The following is a 15,688-nucleotide window of genomic DNA, read 5'->3' on the forward strand; positions in this document are numbered from 1 at the left end:
ATGTGCCTCTCATGGCAGCCAGCATGAGCCCTTAGGATTGTCCAGCAGAGTCTCTACATTCCCCTAAAGCGGAAGCAGTGTTACATATGTTGAGACATGCAGTTTATACATGTACGTGGGTTGGATTTTTTTCTTAAACACGACAGGGAGGAGCTACCTCAAGTTACCTCCTTACCCTTCTCTGTCAAGATTATTGTATCTCTGAGTGCACTTCTTTCTGAAAGGCATTCCCAAGTACAGCAGCGTCCAGCAAGTATAGCCCTCCTTGACTGCAGACTAGCCACCAGAAATCTGGACTTTCCCCATCTCTAGTTTCATTCTCGTGGATTTTGGCTGCTTGGTACTCCTCTTACTTGCAGTATGCCACTTTCCATTTGCTTGTCTGTTGTTGATAGCCATCCATCCCCTGACACTATGTTTTGCATCTTGAAACCGGCCTTAGATGACCTCACCATTTGCCTCCCTCCCTGGGTAAACAGACACAGATCAGCACGGCTATTATCCTGAGGTTCTTCCCAGATACTAGATCAAAACAGAAAGGGTCATCTAAAGGCCATTTCCTTCATTTGCCTAATCTTCCACCTCTGGCTGTCTTTGAAGATGATATAGTTCTTAGGTTGGCATTGGGGGGGGGGAGCGTTGGGAGAAAGGCAAGATGGGATGGGATAGTGTCAAGGTCAAATTATTTATGTGGGAAGGGAATCTGACCAATTAAAGAGGGAAGAGTGAAAGTGAGTGGGGGGAAGGTGGCAGGGAAAAAGAAGAAATGAAAGAGGCTTAAAGGGGAATTGATATGACATTTGGGAGCACATCTGCAAATGTGTCCTCAGAGAAGACCATGAAATTAGGCTGCCTGGATGTGTGCTGTGGCTCCCTTACTTCTATGTGTTAGTCTCTGGGCAAGTTTTTCAACTTCAAGTCTCAGTTTCCTCATCCATAAAATGGGGATAATAATGTACCCACTTCATAGGGGTATTGGAAAACTTGAATGAAATAATAGAACTAAAGCACTAAGAACATTGCTTGCCACAAAGAAAGATACAATAGATGTTACTTTTATCATCATTATTTTATATGTTGAGAAAAAAAAGATTTCTACCCTACCTAATTTTTAAAAATTTTATCTCAAAAATAAAAACTGCATATATTTAAAGTGTATAACATGATGACTTGATATACATATACGCATTGAAATGAAATTGTGGTATAATTATATAATGGAATACTATTCATACTTAAAAAAGTACATCCTGCCATTTGCAACAAAATGGTGAAATAAGACAGACATGGAAAGAAAAAGATTGCATGATTGTACTTATATGTGGAATCTAAAAAATTCATATCCTACTTACTTTTAAAAATTATATGAAGAAGCTTAATACTATTGATTGACCAATGGAAAATTTCTACCTCTTATTATTGGATTTATAAACTAAAAATACTGTTCATATCATATTGTTCAAAATAAATTTTCTATGGCAATAGCACACCAGTCCCTTATAGTTTAATTTCTTCCTTCTGCCATATGTAAATTTCTGATTTCAACATCTGCCTATTACTTTCCACTTCTCTGGTATACATGAATGTGGAATATTGGAAGACAGTTATGCCCTTTTTAAGTGCAATATAAAATTTCATAAAAATTACAGCAAAAAAGCCTCACATGGGATATTTAATAACTTTTGTAAGAGTCATTAAATTATAAAAATAATACCATCTGTAGTAAAAGGTATCAGATTTGGCAGGAATTATTAAAATTACAGATTAACCCTAAGTTTCCCTTGTTTTTCCATGATAGTATCTTTTAGTTACAGGCCCATTATTTTCCAAATGTAACTGAGTTACTAAGTTAAAGGCCAACTGGGATTTTCATTATTCTTTCTGTTATTCATCCACTCTCTCTGAGCTGTTTATGGGCAATGAAATGCCTAAAATATGTACAGGAAGAAGAGAAGTAGAAGAAAAGAGCCTCAGAAATGAATGAGCAAATAGATCTGGAATAATTGGGAGGTGGTTGTGGTGCTATATATTATTTTCTATGGGTAATAAGTGGTTTTTAGACATACTTAAAACTGGGAGAGACACTATAAATAAAAATCTATAATTGAAGTCAACATTTTATTTGATAGTTACTTCTGTTTTTTTTCTTTCTTTCTATAAAAAGAATCTTCCAGGGGTGCCTCAGTGGCTCAGTCGGTTGGGCGTCCGACTTCGGCTCAGGTCATGGGTTTGAGCCTCACGTTGGGCTCTGTGCTGACAGCTCAGAACCTGGAGCCTGCTTTGGATTCTGTCTACTTCTCTGACCCTCCCTGGCTTGCACTCTGTCTCTCAAAAATAAAGAAACATTAAAAATTTTTTTTTATTAAAAAAAAAAAAGAAGCTTCCATTTTCCCAAGCCCTAACGTTGAGTTAAACCAGAGGTAAAGATTCTGGACTACTGGAGAAAAAGGGGAATCAGGAGACATGATCTTCTGCAGGTGGGCAGCCAACAAGGCTGCTTCCACAGAACAGCAATCAGGCCTCCTGTCACTTGTGGAACTCAGAACCAACTGAGATGGGCATCAACCAGGGAAAAACACTTCCTTTCTAACCAATGGAACTGTACTTGTATGAAATGATGCAGAAAATGGATGGCAGGAGACCTTTCCAATTTGTTATTTATTAGAGAATAGGACTTCTATTTCTATCTGTCTGACCTCTGAGACATCTTTGCAGTAACTGAAATACTGTGATGGATAGTGCTGACTCTAGGAGTCTTTGAAAAATGTTTTCCCTCTGGCCAAACATACAAGTAGAATTAATTTTCCATATTCAGGAACCAGATCCTATTGATTTTATATGCAGATGTGCTCAGCCAACCATCAGGACCTCACAGCACAAAGAATATTTTTTGAGGCTCCCCCCCATTGGAAGAGTGTGGACCCACTGTGGGTCATGCATGAATTTCTAGCACAGTGAGAACTCAGGATTAGGTTTGCAGATATTGGCACACCCCAGCTTGTCCAGGGATGCTATGATGTGGGTGAGCAGGAGCTCTGTTACTGGCTGAACTGTGTCCCTCCGAAATTCATATGTTGAAGTCCTAACCTCCAGTACCTCGGGAATGTGACTCTATTTGGAGATGGGGTCTTTAAAGATACAATTAAGTTAAAATGAGCTCAGTAGGGTGTGCTGTAATCCCATCTCATTGGGGTCTTTATAAGACGAAGAAATCTGGGCAAAGATATGCATGGAGGGAAGAGGAAGTGAAGACACAGGGAGAAGGTGGCTATCTACAAGCCAAGGAGATTCTCAGACTTCTGGCCTCCAGAACTATGAGAAAATCAATGTCTGCTGTGTAAGCCACACAGCTGTGCTACTTTGTTATGGCAACCCTAGAGCCTAATACAGCTCTATTTGCACTATGTTAAACTTCATTAGACAATCCATGTCTACACTCAACAAAGGCTGTTCCCCAGCGCTAAGACAAGGTGCTCTTTCTACCTCTTGGCAGCTGGGGAGAGGGAATCAGCCTAAGGAGAGGGATTTGGTGACCATCTGCTAGACCAAGGGCCCCTAGAGTTGGGGAAAGGGAGAGGGCATTATGAAAAGAAGGCTCGATTTTTTTTTTTAATAGAAAATCATCCTTTGTTTTCTTTTGCAAAACTTTACATGCTCACTGTAGAAATAATGGGAAATACAGATGAAAAAAATGGACAAACAAAATGCAACTATGATCTCACCACTTGGAGGTAACTGTTCATACATTGTTGTAAATCTTTCCAGACCTTTTCCTATAAATACATGAATTTACACACACATACACACACACACAGCACAGCAAAATGGAATAGTTTGTTTTTTTATGACCATCTTTCCATGTCAATAATTTTTGATTTATAGTATCATTTCTAATGTCTGTTATTATTTCATTATATTGATTATATCCTAGAAATGGAATTGGTGGGTGGGATGTGTCCAAGCCTAGGCATATGTACAGGCTTTTGATATATGTTGCCAAATTGCCTTCCAGAAATGATGCATCCATTTATATTCAGAAAGTCTATTTTGAGTGCAACATAAAGCCCTGTAACGGGTAACTCTTTACTCAGCTGTTCATGGGCTTTCAGCCAAATTCCTGGGGAGGAGAATGTGGAAACCAGAGGACACTGAAAATCTGTGTTGCCAGTGACTCAGGACACTCACAGGCTTGATGGGGGAGTGTCCAGTGCTGGTTGAGGGGGCATTTCCTACCTCGGTAGAGTGATAGGCAGAGTGGAGCCTGGCAGGATGCGTATGTCCTGTGGCCAAGACGGGAGCTGCAAGCTCCAGCGGGAGAGGCCGTGTTGGGTTAGCACCTAGGCATCTACTGGGAAAGCATGGCATCCATGGAGTTGTGGAGAATGAAGAGGTGTGAAGAGGGGACTCATGTTGCTCACTTGATAGTGGGGATCATATCTCTGGGGATCTCTGAATGGGCTGGGAGGGACCCTTCGGCTGAGGTTCCAGGGATTTTACTGCAGGGAGCCTGAGATCACTGAGATTATGACCCCTGGTTGTTAATTTTATCCCTCAGGCTTTCAGGGCCTGGGAAAATACAGGTTATACCAGGGAATGAGTACAGAAGGCCCGATAGCCTTTGCAGTTTTTATGCATTAATGGAAGATGCTGTTTGACTTTGGTTCTTTGCCCAGTATAAGAGATCCCAGGGGGGCATACTTAAAAGGAAAAGCAAGCTAACCTTAAATGAAAAAGGAACTATTTTATTTTATAAACATGAAAATTATACAGCACTCAATAAAATGTGTTGGCAAGTAAACTCCTGACACATTGTATGATAAATAAAGTAGGCTAGCTCCTCTTGGGGGAAGAACTTGAATTCTACTTATCGTTAGATTAAGAACTTTCGACAGGAATCTTTCTAGGGAAGATAAACCATGGTCTCTGATTTACTGGTGGATAGAGCATAGTAGAAAAGGGAATAGCACCTTCATTGTTGTCCAGAAAGGGATTGTTACCCTTCTTACTGTGTTTCAAGACATTCACAGAGCACCTGGTCATCTTTGGGCCATGGACCTTTGCTGGTCAGACATAACCTATACATGAGAAGGACAGTCACGTTGATCTTGATATGGACTTTGAGAAAGAATAATGTATTGTAGATAAGAGTGAAGAATTAACAGCAGTTTGACTTCTTTGTAATGTAGATTTAGCTGCCAAAGTTGCTCCCAAAAGTAAACTTATGTTCTGTACATTTGCCCAAGGCAATGAATAAATTTCCAATAAAACAAACAAACAATTCTTTCCTTGGGGTTGTTTTCTTCTATCTTCAAGTGGTACCATGGAGAATTAATTACTTCATAATCTTGCTCATGATAGCTTATCCAATTAAACATAGTTATGGAAAAACAGGGCTTACCGTCTATCACTGGTTTAGGCTGAGAACTTTTGAGGCGCAGCGAGGGCCGGAAGCGGGTTCGGTCGTTGAAGCTCCAGCTTTTCTGCACTTTGGTGGGGCTGCCCTCGGCTGTGATGTCGGTGCTCGGGGACCTCCTGTCACCTACTGAGGCTTGTCTGCTCTTAATACTCTGGCCCCTTGGGCTAGCCATGCGTACTCGCTCCTTAAAACTTAGCTTCTGACTGTGGACAACAGAGGCATGATTATTCCATTTCAAGCAATCTCTTCCACTCCACTTGGGTAAATACTTTGATGAAACTGTATATTATATTTCAATAGTGTTTTCAGCGAGTAGGAGCATAGCAATATATTCTTCCCTTACTGAAAATCTGAGCTTTATTTAAACTCTCTCTTTGCATTCATTTGAGCTCAATCACACTAGACAGGTATGCACACCCTTCCTGGATTCCTCATAGAAAGGACTGAGATCGGGCACGGTAGTTTGTACACAATTACCCTGGAAACAACCAAGAACTGGTTCGGTATTTGCTTTAGAAACAGACTTTAGCTTTAACCTCAACTTTAGAGATGAAAAAAAAAGTTATTTTTTATTTGGGAAAATATCTCTTTGTGATTTCTAAGCCTTTCTACAGGGATGACAGTTACATATACATATATATCTACATTCTGCATGCATGTCATATTCCAGGCAAGATTACGATATCCATAAATTCATGCAATCTCGTATCAGTTGGTGGTACTGCATACATAATATTAAACATACAACACTTAACACCCATTTCTTTAATGCTCGCATTCATTCTTGTGAGACAAAAACCACACAATGTAGAACAGCCCCAACATATAATGAATGTGATGACTGATTAACGGAATGAGATGTTATGTTCACTAACACAATTTCCTGCTATTAAACAGGTTATTGATTTGCTGTGGCAGCTACTGGTAAATTATATTTGTTCAGACATTCAGTTCTCAGATGCCAGCTAGGACTGAAATGCTGTGTGCTGATCAAGGAAGCATCAACAACAACAAAACCCAAAGTGCATCTCCGTGCTTTCCTAATCAAAAGATGTAGTGTGATGTGGTGGGAAGGGTAGGCTGGAGTCAAAGAGACTTGAGGTTTGGAGTCCTCAGCTCCAACATAAAGATGAAAACAGCAGCGTTGCTAAGAGATTTTTGTGGGAATCAAATGAATGGTAGGAATTGTCGTGTACCCATTTTGTTTGTGTTCTTGTTTCATTTCTAAACCACTGTTACTCACTAGAAAGTGACACTGTTATCCAGTGACAGGCCCGGGACTCTATAGGGTCTGAAGAAATGAAGGGTGAAGGGTCTGAGGGCAGTAACTTGGAGCAGCCACTCTGAGATGCTGAGATTGCAGTCATGCTGCAGCCTTTGTGGGGCATGAAGGAGGCAGTGTTCTCATGGACACGGATTATCTGAGACGAAGTGGAGTCCTTGTTTTTTCCACTTACCGCAATGTCCACTGTCCCCAGCTGCAGCATGCCAACAGCAAATGTGTTTAGTGGATATGTGTTTTGTAGCTAACAAGAAACAGTAACATTTATTTTTCCATGCCTAGTTGCTTAACAAATGATATTCTAAAAAGACACCACATTTTATGTGTTTACATGAAGACAAATCAAATAATGCACTGCGGTGATCAGAAAGTCCTGGTAACAATAAACAAGTTGACCATGCAGCTGACAGCCCCCCCTCTAAAATGCAGACATAGCTAAGTCCAGCGTGACTAGCTGAAGGCACATGCAGGGAACAGGCCGGGCAGTTTTGTGATGGGGTCAGGTGGGTTCAAGAATTCTTTAAAACAATCGCATCAGTCAAAGGCTTCCTTTGTACTTGACAAATGCATGATTAAATGGTAGGTCACATTAAACAACAGCAACAATAACATATAAAACTGCATCTTTTTATGCTCCGGTTAGGTTCTTCACGTCATCCCAAACCTTCAGATTATTTAAACAAATCCTCAAAGGGACAGGGCCCAAAATGTCTACCCTTTTCAAGCTTTTTCTTTCTTTCTTTTTTTAAATAGTAAAGATTTCATATCTCTTCAGTTTCAGCACATCTGTTCCATCATTTAAATTTATGATGATCGGGTTCAGGAACATATGCTCAACTCTGCACCTTTATTTCAATTAATGAATGGTTCAAGTTTACACAGCTATCATTACAAGTATTCTCACTATACTTCATCTAATTGATTATCTTTTCTGGAGTTAATAGATGCTAATTACTACAGAAGGCCGAGTTTAGTTAATATCAAATCATTTTCTCAAACTTTAAAGATTTATCTCTTTCTTATACTAACTAAATGAAGAGGAAACTGATGAAAAAATCATAAAACCATTTAATATGAAATTTAGTTTTTCCATTTTAAAAATTTCAATTACTGAAGAAGTAAAAAAATCTAAAATAAGCATCAGTGTCACACCTGGCATGGTTTATCTGCAGTAACAAAACATTTAAAAGCAATTGCTTCTATGGAAATAGTTTTTAAAAGTTGCCTCTATGAAACATTTTGATATTATCTCTAATAATCAATGGAAAGTGAAAATAATATTAGTCTCTGAATCTTAGTACTATTTAAAGCACTTAAAGTTGATAGAAATGAATTCAGGTACTATTTCCCTTTTTGTCCTTCTCAACTGCATGAATATTTATTTGCCAATGTCTATACTAAAAAATAGCAGAATTATTTTTAACTGAATCCAACATATTACCTATGAAATTAGAAGAAAAAAGATGTAATGTTTTCACTCTCTCTTTTGACATAATTGTATGAAAGTTAAGAATAAGATCTTAACCCAGAACTTTTTAACCAGGCAAAAATTTTGTTCTCCAAAGCAAAGACCTGTTCTTACAAAAAGCTCACTTTTGTTAGTTTTTCTACTTCTTTTCCCCTTTGGAAATCAACAGAGCATCTTGTTTAGATGACTATTAACTTGATTAGATGAATGTTATTGAAAATGCACATTGATTAAAAATATAAACTCTTTGCTCGTCCATTGAAGTTTGCATTATTTTCCTGCTTTTTTTGCCACATCTATAAACACAATTTTTTGAGGAAGATTTATGTAACAATATTTTGAGGAAGACTGTCAAAGATTATTCCCAGGAGACCAAAAAGGTGGTCTCTCTCTGGAGAAAGTAACCAAAAGGACATCGTGGTCATGGATTGCGGCATCTTTGAGTATGCAGTCCCACCTTCCCATCTGAGGACTATAGTGGGGGAGCCTGCACAACTACTGGGAATTCTGCAAGGGAATTCTTCTCTCTCTAGGAACCAGATGTACAAGTTACTCAAACGGCCCAACATGCAGGCTACTACCGGTTGTTCCCTGCCAGGGAACTATGTGGCATTACTGTAACCCCAGAGTAATCCTCTTGGACCTAGAATGCTATAGTTCTTGTTATCCTTAATTATGGTTTTAGCCCTTCATAGGATAAGCATTCAACAAATTCTCGCCCCAGGCACAATATGGCAACTGAGCCAAAACCATCCAGTGCGTGCGGCAGCTCAGCAGTTGTCCTACCACAAGGGGGCGCCAAGGGGCTGACTGCCAGTGCTGTGCGGGACCCTGCCTATTTGTCCCTGGGGTAGAGTATCAAAGCAGGCAACAGGCAACAAGGAAAATTACAAGCGGGTTGAAAACCTCATTCAAGAAGTCCTTAGGAAGAGTGAGTCTGAGCAGGGCTCAGGTAGGATGGCGGTGTAACCTGGTCATGCACCTGAGGTTAGTTGGCATTCTCAAATTTCATGTCAATAGCCGGGATGCTGGGTACCTCTGCTTCCGTGAGGTGTACATTCTGAAGAGCTTCTGCTTATTACTACAGAACTTACTAGGAGTGAGGGAAATAGAGCAGCACATTACTAAGCATTTCACCACCATGAAAGTGCTCAGGGATTTCTTTTTCTTTTTAGAACAAAGCCATTTGACTTTATTGTTTTTCAGATATAAGTATACAGACTATTTAAGCAGTGAGTACTAACTATGCAGTTTAATCGTGCTGCTGGAAATATAACCAGTGCTCCTAATGGTTAGGCTGAAATAACTGGATGTGAAATAGGGCATTACAGATGATGGACATCTATGTGTTAGCATCTGATTCATATGAAAATTAAGAAGATAAATATTTTAGAAATAGCAATCCTTGTAATAAATAGCAATGCAACAGAGTAGAAATGAGGAACAAAATATTTCAGAACTTAAAAAAATAAATATTTATAGGAATCAATGAAGTTGATACCATTAATTGCTTTGAAATATAAAAAAAGTTTCTTGATTTGTATAAGACACCTGTAGTTATAGTTAATATTGGTAAATAATTGTCAGAATACATGCTCAAAAAAGTCAGAAGAAAAGATTCTAGGTCACTAGCTTGTTAAAAAAAGTTTCTTACTGTAAGTCGTATGATGTGTTTTTAAAAGACTAAATCCTTTCCCTCTATCAATAAATGAGAACAGAAGGAGAGACCATTTTCAAAAGATTATTTTTGAAACAATCTAACATTTTGCCCATAAGGACACAAGTTGATTATGCTGAAAAAAGAAGTCTAGTCTTACTTAGTTTAACAACACATGCAGATCATTCTTTGCGCACAGAAGAAAGAAAATGTAAATAATGGAAAATAAATGCAGACGAAATACAAGAACACACAGTCTTTTCTGTCAGCATTCTAGAGTTCTCTCCTAAGAGCCATTCATCTCAGAACCTTATGAAGCCAACCACATAGGAGCTATTTGGACAGAGCACTCAGTGGATCACAGCACAAGATGATAACATAATAAAAGAGTATCATTTATGCTTTAACTTTTAAGACATGCATCCTTGTAACAGTCTCACAAGAACCTGTTAAAGCAACTTTAGATAGTCTACTAAGAAGTCTGACAGAGTTCTATTTAAAGCTATACACTGTGATCAAGGCAGCTTAACTATGGAGCAGGCACATAGCCAACAATTGTTGATTAAGGAGACAGGGTAAGCAGAGGCAGCGAGATTTACAGATCATCCCTAAACCTCCATTGGCATGATCTATTCTCGTAGCAATAAAAACCTAGTAGGCAGGAAGAAGTAAGAGCCTTTTTGTGGCAGTGTGCTCTCGACGGCTAACTGACTTTCTTGTCAAGGAGGAAAGGAGGAGGACATAAAACCTCAAGGTGAGAATATTGGCTTAATCTGGTTAGATGGTTTATAGGTAAATTCTATTTTCTGACAGTGACAATTTATACTAAAATGGAAAAACTATCCAGTTTAAAAAATGAGTTGGAAAATTCCTTAATGGAATGATTAATTGCAATAAAATCAGTAAACATATTCACCACATATGAGATTAGAACTGTTTTAGTGGGAAGACAGAGGAAAACAAATGAATAATTAAATGATGCTAAACAACTTTCATTTATGGTCTAAGTAAAGGAAGAACAGAGCAGGCTCCATTGACACTAACGGTAATGTACCTGACCCTGTACCAAACAAAGACACATTATTTTAACTGTTGTTCAGCTGAGCTCTTGAGACCGTTGGTTTGCATTTTAAAGAAAAATTTTGGACCTGTCACGAACAATGCAAAAGCATCATGGAACTGGATGTCTTTCCCTAGCCAAAACATCATAGATACATTTTGTTTAAACATACCCTAACCTCAGTGTAGAAAGACAAAAATCTAACAAGAATATTCCAAAGCAGGGAACCTTGTTAACTATGGGGGTAAATGAATGTGTGATGCCTCACTACATTCTGCAGAGAGAAAAGCCTCTCTGTGTATGGCCTGGTCATTCAGAGGTAACAAATGCCAGGCACCTGGAGAGAGTTATTGGCTACTGGACTAACCTCATCTACACTTGAATTACTCCCAGTTCTTAACACAATGAAAAATCATGTGGAAAGATTTAGGAGACTCTAGGCTCTGAGATATCTGGAAGATAACAGAGTTGGCTAAAGTTTCTCTCTTCTGCTTCTCTGAATCACCATCAATAACCCTGTGGCCCCAAACACAGTGAGGGGCTTTGCACTGGGGTGGTGTTGATCAATCCACTTGAAACTGGGACAAGGATTATCAATATTATTAGTCTAAACCCAGATCTGCTCTCGTCCAAGAAACAGTCCTCATTCTAAATGCATTTTCTTTTGTTTGTATTTTGCTGGAGTAAGGGCAAATTTGTTTTTCTTAAGGTGGCACTGTTGCTGTTGTTAATACAATAGTCTTTTTGCATTCATTATGCAGTATTGGAAATTCCATTGCCTATGGAGCACAACAAGGTGAAAGCTAACCTAATGTTAAAATGGGAGTTTCAGCTTGTTTCCTTCAGAATGAAATGTTTTAATTTTTTCATTTTCTCTCTTTTTATGTATTTCCTTTTTCTCATTTTTGTTGGTGTTTTTCTTCATAAAACTACTTGAGGTCAGGAACATTTAATTACTCCATCCAAGAACTGTATATTGAGCATATTCTCTGTCATAGCTTTACACAGGGTGATAGGATACATAATTGGGGGATAGAAGACCTAAGTGTATGAAGTATGAAGAAGCATCAACTAAGGCACGTGTGCTAAATAGTAATAGAGGACATGTTTCACAGTGGTTTTCCAAATGTCCATGACCAGAGAGAAGCAAGAAATCTCTGTTACATAGCTCAGTGTTTCTGTATATGTTCAAAACTGAAGGTGAGTTATTTTTGACACCCTTAGTCACAATTATGTAGAATAAATTTTAACGTTTTAGGTATATGTGAACATCATGAAATTAAAAAACTTTGGTTGTTGTCTTTTTGAATCACAACAGCGGACTAGGAGGTTCCTTGTTGGAGTGAGGAACAGAAGCTCAACAGTGACACTTTAGTTTTGTCTTTACTTTCTGCCTTGGTGACATTGGGAAAAAGTGCAAGGTCATGTGTCAACCCAAGGGGACCCCTCCCTCAGGACTGCCATAAAGAATCACACTTTTGAGCATTTTTATGTAACTCACAAGTTTCCCTTTTAGGCACCAATAGCTCTGTTTTGGAGGATGAAACCAAGACAGGTCACCTTACTCTTAGCTATGGAGTTTGTGCCAAAGATTTGGAGTTTCTGCCTTTAGGATTTGGAGATAAATTACCCTTTGTAAATGGATAGCTCCGAAAACAAGGAAAACTTTTCAAATATCATCAGACTAAAAGAGCTTATAATGGCTATGATTCATTTTGTGTAACTCCTTTCAGGTAAAATTGTCATGACAGAAGGATGGTGGGGTTTGTATGGATGGAGTCTAGACAAAAGAGGACTAAAGGGTCAGAACTGGCCAGCCTGCCTCTGCTAGAGTCTATACAAAGAATGTTCTGAGTCTGATGACCAGAACCTCTCTTTAGGCAGAAATATCTATAAAGTGGAGAAGACCAAATCTTCAGGCTTTAAAACTTTCTGGAAGTATCATCCAGGAATATCCAAAGACCTTTGCTCTAACTCCTTGTCTACCAAAGAAGAGAAGGGTCTTTAATGCCACCCTGGTGTAGGCTTACCTACCCCAAAGGAGTGTTGTGCATCCTACCACATCTGTCTCCCACGATAGGTGCATTTATGTTTTGGCTTGTGAATCTTTTTAGGTGTTAATTAACATAATGCAGAAATGCGTGGGCCAGAGTCTCATCACCCCAAGTGAACTTCCAAAACTAGTTTCAGTACTGTATACATGTATTGCAATTAATGTCATTAGTAGGACAGTACAAAACTAAATGAATGATCCTTGGACTCCTGTTGGTCCCCACTGAGGGGCCAATTCTGTGCGGGTGGGGGGGGGGGGCAGGGAACACCGGTGTTCCCTCAATACTGAAACAAACAGAAGTGACTGGAAAAAGTTTTTTCTTCTTCCCTTTCAGGCACCTGGGTTTCTTCTGCTGGTTCTGCCTCTGCTACTCCTCACACCATCAGTGCTGAGATCCACCTGGCTCTGTCCTTTGAAGCTTTGCTCCCAAATTCAGATCCTTCCTGGCACTTACTAACACAGAATAAAATGTTCTCTTTCACCTCCTATTCCCCTATGTCTAACTCTCTGCTTTTTAATCTGATAAAGCATTTCCTTGAAAGGCATGAAAGAATGACCATAAATTACTTGGTGAAGTTTCTGGGACGATTATCTTCTTCTTAAAGGATGGTGGGTGGGTGAGGGGGGCGGGTAGGGGGAGCTCTTCTGAAGCATGTCACCTGAGTAAGCCTCAGTGCTTAATGAGCTGGAGATGTCACAGAAAGATTGTTCCTACCTTCTATACACAGTGTTCCTTTTGCCAAAAAAACCCAATTTCTTATTCTAAAAGAAGGACCCTGAAGAAGGGGAATATATCTTACACTGCTTCCTGGAATTTGAATACTTGGGTTAAGACTTCTCTCTGAGAAAATGGTAGCATGAAATAACCAAAAGCCGTAGTTACTATTTTTCCCCAAGAATGTTCCATGCCCTGCCGATTGTAAAAAGCAGTGAGTGAGTTACGGAGACACTTATGCTTCTAAGGGAAAAAAAAGAATCAATGAAACAGCAACCTTTGCAGGCAATATTGTGAAAGGTCACTTTTAATCATTTCCAGTTTGTGATCAATTTTACTTACATGAGACACATTTAAAACATCTGTTAGGCATCAGATTTATAAACAAACATGTAGCAGAAGAGAAATCACAAACCTGCTTGATGTTTCCCCTTGTTCTTTCCTTCAGGTGCGTGCAGGCAGAAGAGAAATGATGATAAACTGGTGAATACATGTATAGCACTTGATAATGGCCAAATTGGAGATTGGGGAATAAAATTACCTTAAGTATTTCTTTTCAAGCAAGATCCATAGAAGCAACAGTCTTTGTAATAAGTGTGCCTAACTTTTAAACATCTATTTTTTGTGCCACAGACCTGAGCTGGCACGTTTACTTAGCAAGACCAACAGTGCTCACATGTCACCCAAAACTATAGACTCTTCAGTAGCTGAAGTTATCCATCCATAGTTAAGAAAAAGTGGTTCTGATCTAACTGGCATTAGCAAAGACTCTTAGAATGGTGCTGGCAACACTGTAGCTGTAGTCCTGTACTTTAGGCAGACTTCTGAGTTCCTAAATCTGGATTCATTAATGTGTGACTGTGGCCTTGCACTTTAATCACTTGTTGAGGAAGATTTTGTTTTCATATTGCATTCCATAGGAATTCTCTTGGAATAAATTAGGCACATAGAAAGTTGATCACAACTCTCCTAGCCTAGTGTTGGATGGCATTTTTAATAACCCATCTAGGCAGATTCAGTTCTGTGCAACCTGGTGTAGGGTCCCTGCTCTTTGGGAATGAGCTGTGTGTCTTTGGACAAACATCTTACTTTCTTGTAGGCCTTGATTTTCTTATGAATAAATTGAAGGCGTTAGATTAATAATGTCTAAATTCTGACTTCTTAAGTATCACATGGCATCTTTGGAGCTTGATAATTCCCCACAGCTTCATAAAATATCAGACTCATTCCCTAAAAGAGCACATTTACCTGTGTTATACACTTTACATAGCCTTCATTTTCTTGGAGAAGAAAATCAAGAAAAAATATGTCCTGCTGTAAATCCTTCTGTTATTAAAACAGAACTTTGAAATAGCAACTGCTAAGACCTTGAAAATGTATGTGAGACCAGCCAGACCAGAAAGGAGAGAGTCAGAAACTGCTGTGTGTATCCCTGGCAGGTTTAAGTGGGTATGGCATGCCCCTCCCTCCCCCGCACACTTGTCACACCCCTTTTCCATCCTACTCCCTGGAATAAGGTTGAGGAGTCAAAGCATCTCATTTTATCTCTAAAACTGCTGGGGAGAAGAGCATGAGTTCATGTTTTTTAATAACAATATCATTGATGATGCTGCTGTTGATAATATGATCTCTCTTCCCTGACCACCTGTTTAAAACTGCAGTCCCTAATGTCCCTTAAATTCTTTCCCTACTTTACTTTTCTCCTTAGCACTATTGCCATCTAATATATTACATATTTATTTGTTTGTTTGTTTTCTCTTTCCAATGTTTGTTGAATATATATTCCCTGCAGCCTGAGATTCTAATCTATTTGTTTTTTTTTTTCTTTCACTGCTACATTTCTAGTGTCTAATAGCACTTTCACTGCTACATTTCTAATAGGTACTCAACGAATAGTTATTTAATGAATGCATGAATGAATGAGTGAATCATTTCTTCCTTCAGAAGTTCTTAAACTCTGAATGTTATAGGAAATACACTATGTAAATAAAAAGAAGTTTCAGTCTGTTTCTGACTACATCACTCTGCACTCAGTAA

General features: G+C 38.9%; 1 protein-coding gene across 4 annotated transcripts in view; it reads right to left on the bottom strand.

Moving 5' to 3' along the window:
* The window catches only part of KCNQ5 (potassium voltage-gated channel subfamily Q member 5), a 518,932-nt gene that overhangs the window by 56,715 nt on the left and 446,529 nt on the right, over positions 1 to 15,688 (bottom strand). For 2 of the 4 annotated variants that reach the window (XM_019417732.2, XM_019417735.2), the window contains exons 9-11: positions 14,067 to 14,093; positions 9,203 to 9,259; positions 5,399 to 5,619 (exon numbers count right to left, since the gene is read on the bottom strand). In XM_019417732.2, coding sequence (XP_019273277.2) covers positions 5,399 to 5,619; positions 9,203 to 9,259; positions 14,067 to 14,093 — 305 coding nt within the window. The remainder of the gene's footprint in view (positions 1 to 5,398; positions 5,620 to 9,202; positions 9,260 to 14,066; positions 14,094 to 15,688) is intronic. The other 2 variants (XM_019417733.2, XM_019417734.2) reach the window with 2 other exon arrangements.

This window comes from Panthera pardus, unplaced genomic scaffold (genome assembly GCF_024362965.1).
Source record: "Panthera pardus isolate Hobbes unplaced genomic scaffold, ASM2436296v1 HiC_scaffold_17, whole genome shotgun sequence".
Classification (NCBI taxonomy): Eukaryota; Metazoa; Chordata; class Mammalia; order Carnivora; family Felidae; genus Panthera; species Panthera pardus.